This window comes from Myotis lucifugus, unplaced genomic scaffold (genome assembly GCF_000147115.1).
Source record: "Myotis lucifugus unplaced genomic scaffold, Myoluc2.0 scaffold_8, whole genome shotgun sequence".
NCBI classification, from domain to species: Eukaryota; Metazoa; Chordata; class Mammalia; order Chiroptera; family Vespertilionidae; genus Myotis; species Myotis lucifugus.
The window spans coordinates 5748555-5753061 of NW_005871056.1; the positions used below are offsets into that span (position 1 = coordinate 5748555).

Below are 4507 nucleotides of genomic sequence, written 5' to 3' on the forward strand. Positions count from 1 at the left end.
TGTGGCTGCCAAGAAACCACCCAAAACAGTGGCTGAAAGGAGTAAGCTATTTTATTCACAAATGTTAGGGTGGACTGGGCTCAGCTGGGGGCTCCCACTTAGGGCCTGTTGTGCGGTTGCCATCCAGCAGTTCTGGGCCAGGGTCATACTCGGCTCTTCACACTGATGTCTGAGGCCTGGCTGGGGCTGGGGCAGCTGAGCTCCCTCTCACTCTCCACATGGTCTTTCCACTCCCTCCACACGGCAGCCCCTACATGGGGCTGAGGCCCCCAAGAGAAACCTGCAGAAGCTGTGTGCCCCATTCTACTCTGGCCTCGGACTCATGTGGTGTCACTTCTGTTCCGTTCTGCTCATTGAGGGGGTCACACTGGTCCAGGAGGTTCAACGGGAAGGAGGCAGACTCCACCTCCTGGTGAGAGGGGTGCCAAGAACTTGCAAATACCACACATTGGGGAGGGCCAAGCTGCCTGCTGCTTACCGATGGGGGTGGGTGGCTTAGAAGGCTTCTCAGACGCCTTCGATGGTGCTGTGGGGTTTAGAGGCAGAGGAGAAATCACTGGCAGTAGAAACCTAGTTTAATGGGGAGGGATGCTCTACTTAGAAGAACATGTTTTACATTACAAGGAAAGTGAGCTAGAACTCTGTTTTTATGTGTAAAGGGAAATGTATCCATGTGTCTTGTATGTGTGAGTAAGCAATTTTAAGAGAAAAATTTTACCTAAGTTAATTAATTAAGCAGTGGGATACCAGGCTCGGGGAAGAGAAGAGAATTAGAGCAGGGATTTCCAGCCCTCTTACTGTACTACTCCAAGTCCCCTCCTCCCACCCCCGTTAGTTGCGAAAGAAAGTTAATTGGCTGGATTGTTCAAAGAACACCCAGTGTGTCCTATAGAGTCCTGAAGTGGAGAAAGAAGAACACAGGTAAGAGGGAAGGAGAGTCAAAAGACCGATGATAGAAAATCGGTTCCCAAAAGATTGTGGATCATTGCATTTGATTGTATAGAGCAGCCCGCAGGGTGGGCATTGAGAACAAGTTCAGACTATAGACCAGGGGTGGGCAAATTTTTTGACTCGAGGGCCACAATGGGTTCTTAAACTGGACCGGAGGGCCGGAACAAAAGCATGGATGGAGTGTTTGTGTGAACTAATATAAATTCAAAGTAAACATCATTACATAAAAGGGTACGGTCTTTTTTTTTTTAGTTTTATTCATTTCAAACGGGCTGGATCCGGCCCGCGTCCCGCGGGCCGTAGTTTGCCCACAGCTGCTATAGACCCTAGAGCCAGGCAGGTTCAAATCTCAGCCCAACATTCCCCAGCCGAGTGAGAGGGCTGGTCCTGCACCTCTCTGTGCTTTCCTCGGGCACAGCAGGGAGCTAATAGCGCCTGCCTCACTGGGTGGTTGTGAGGACTGTGTCAGGACAGGCCTAGCCCTACGAGCAGCACGTGATGGGTAGAAAGCACTCGGTTCATTTTAGCCTTTGCTCTCTTCACCAATTCCCTCCTTGCCTTTGCCAGATGCAAATGTCATGCCCAATATGGACAGTGGGCACCCGACCAAACAAACAGAAGGAGCAGGGCCTTTTCTTCCCCCTGGGTCCTGGGAACATGGATGCATTGGAATTCTAGGTAGGAGGTGGCCTGCGTGCACATCTGGGCTCCCATCAATCTGTGGGTTTCCACCCCGCACACACTCGTCCTTATCCCGACATGCTATAAAAATCAGGTCCACATTTAAAGCACGTCAAGCTAGATTTTAGGTTTAGTCTCTCTTATATATTTGGAATTAGAACCTCAGGGGCCATTATGCAAAACAATGCAAATGATATGCAGAGAGGCCCGGAGCCCCAAAGGTGGGGAGCAGAGTGAGCAGGCCAGAACAAAGGGCCTTGGGTGAAAATTTGCATCTGCTGAGAGGAAGGCCTTGCACAGCTATTGTGACAGTATGCTGCCCTTCGCCTTCAGGGGTTAACCTTTCGTGCCCAGGAGGAGAGGTAAACTCGGGTCTGATTTCCATGCTGAAGGTGACAGTGGAGGCTGAAGGTGTTTGGGCACTGTGACATTGTAGCAGTTTTTATGATGCAAATGGAAAGTTGCTTTGAAATAATAGCTAAGATCCAGACTCTGTCCCCCACCAGCTGTGTGTTCTTGGACAAGTCACTTCCCTCCCCGCTCTGGGAAATGAGGGCATTGCATTAAGTTACTTCCCGGGCCCCTTGCACTGTGACAGCTACATGTCTCCCTCCGGGTGAAAACCCTTTGCAGCCAGGATGGCGGTATCCACTCATTGTACCAGAGGTTCACTCTGCATCCAAAGAAGAAATGGCTAAGAGGTCACTGAACAGTCCTTCTAGAGAAAACTGACTTTAGAGCATGGAGAGGCAAACAGATTTTCTGACACTGTGAGACTGACACAAGCAGGGTTCCAGTCATACCTTTCCAGCTGGGAGGATTTTAGCCCCTGGAACATTCCTGGTGGGAAAGCCTGGGGAATTTCTTTCCTGAGTGTTAGAAAGACCAGGATGCATTAACCCCGCTGCCTCCATAGCGCTGCAGCAGTTCTGGCAGCCAGAGTGATTCCAGTCCCACCCAGGCCTGTCACTGGGATCAATTGGGGGCTCTCTGAAAGCTTGGCACTGCCCTTTCTGCTGCCACAGACTATTGTGTCCTTGGCCTCCACCCCAGGAATCTTCTGAGCACTTCAGTTTAACTCCAGCTGTTGTGGCAGCCAGCAGCTGGGCCCAGGTGGGACTAGACAGCCCCTCTCTGACTCGCCCATGGGCGGTGCAGGAGCAAGGAAGTGCAGTGGACCAAGCCCCCGTGGAGCCGCGTGGGCCAGTGGGGATGGGAGCTGCAGGGTGTGATCTTACCTGGACAATTCAAGGGGCATCTACTCAGCTCCTCCCAGGTCCCAGCGAATGTGAGTTGCCCTCTCTAGTCAGCTCATACCTTGCCCTCAGATTGATTTTCCCCGTTTCACTCACCTCAGATCAGACCCCATGGCTGTTCACTTCCCAAAATGAACTACCTGCACACAAGCCCCTGCCTCCACCTCTCTTTTTTGGGGTGCGGGGGGTCTCCAATGTAAGACACTTACTTGGGCTGCCATAACCAAGCACCACTGACTAGGGGCTTGAACAACAGAAATGTGCTTTCTCGCAGTTCTGGAGGCTGAGGGCCAAGGTCACGATGCTGACAGTATTGGATTCTAATAAGCCCTCCTTCCTTGGCTTGCCGAGGCTGCCCTCTCCCTGCGTCCCCTTGGGCCTTTCCTCTGACAGGTATTCAGCATCCCTGATGCTGCTCTCTGTCCTCATCTCCTCTTGTCAGGACACCAGTCAGACTGGATGAGGGCCACTCCATGGCTCCATTGTATCCCAATCACCTCTCTAAAGGCTCCGTCTCCAAACACTCACACTCCGAGGTACTGGGGGTTAGGGCTTCAGCATGGGGACTTAGGGGGCACAATTCAGTTCATAACAACACTTATATTGAACCAAGGCCCTCAGGAGCCAAGCAGGGGCTCATAATGGAATGTGCCTCAGAACATCAGAGGCCTCGATACCGGTTCTTAGATCGCCCCTGTGGTTTAAGCTGCAGCGGGGAGGCGGACTGAGCCTGAACTGGTCGGACGGAGCACAGTAGTACGTTCCTCTGTGGATGCAGCTCTCGTCCCCTTCTTCCTCCTCCTGTGCCATTGGTGCTGTTTAACCAGGAAAAACATGCATGTGGGATCCAGCCTTGTTTCAAATACTTCTGATACTGTGGGACCTCGAACGTGTTCCTTAATCTCTTCTACCCCAGCGGGTGGTTGAGGACTGAATCACGCATGAAAGGTGGGGGTGGGGTAGCTGCTCGGTAACCAGTTTTCAGGACTGACTTGAACAAGCAGAGCTGGATGTCTGGGCTACGTCACGAATGAACGTTTGGGAAAAATAGGTTGTTTAGGGCAGATTGTTCCTAGAGATCATGGAAGCTACAGCCTCTATTGGAGCTACAATCCTCAGCCTCCCCTGGCCCCTCACTGAGAAGTGAAGTGCAGGGGGAGGAGGACACTGGCCCCCTCCGAGACCCCACACTCCACCTAAGTTGGAGGTGGCCCCGGGGTGGACCTGGGCCTCATGCCCAAGGCCTGCCAGGAAGTGATCTCCCCTCCCTGCTCCCCGGAAGCTCACCAGGCCCCTGCCTTCCCTGTCAGCAGCTCTGCTGACGGTCCCAGGAGCTGGCCATCAGCCCTGCTGGAATGTGGGGGAGGGGCCCCGAGAGAGTGGCCAGATGGAAATGGTTTCTGCTCCGCCATTGCTGGGCGGCCAGCAGGGCTGAAGGAAGGGCGAGAGGGACCCAGGGGCTCTCGGGAACAAGCAGGAGTTCACAGGTCAGGATCAGGCTCAAGGCCGCTCCTGGGAGGGGCAGGCCGGCTGTCTCCAGCTGGACCTCGGGGATGCTCGGGTGCTTCCCCTGATTTCCAGTGTCACAGGTTCTCGGGTTAGGAAGGCCCGGGCCCCCA

General features: G+C 53.4%; 1 protein-coding gene across 1 annotated transcript in view; it reads left to right on the forward strand.

The window, feature by feature from the left end:
* Positions 1–2270: 2270 nt before the first annotated feature.
* The window catches only part of TMEM108 (transmembrane protein 108), a 21407-nt gene continuing 19170 nt past the window's right edge, over positions 2271–4507 (forward strand). The window contains 1 exon segment of the mRNA XM_006109732.3: positions 2271–2276. Coding sequence (XP_006109794.1) covers positions 2271–2276 — 6 coding nt within the window.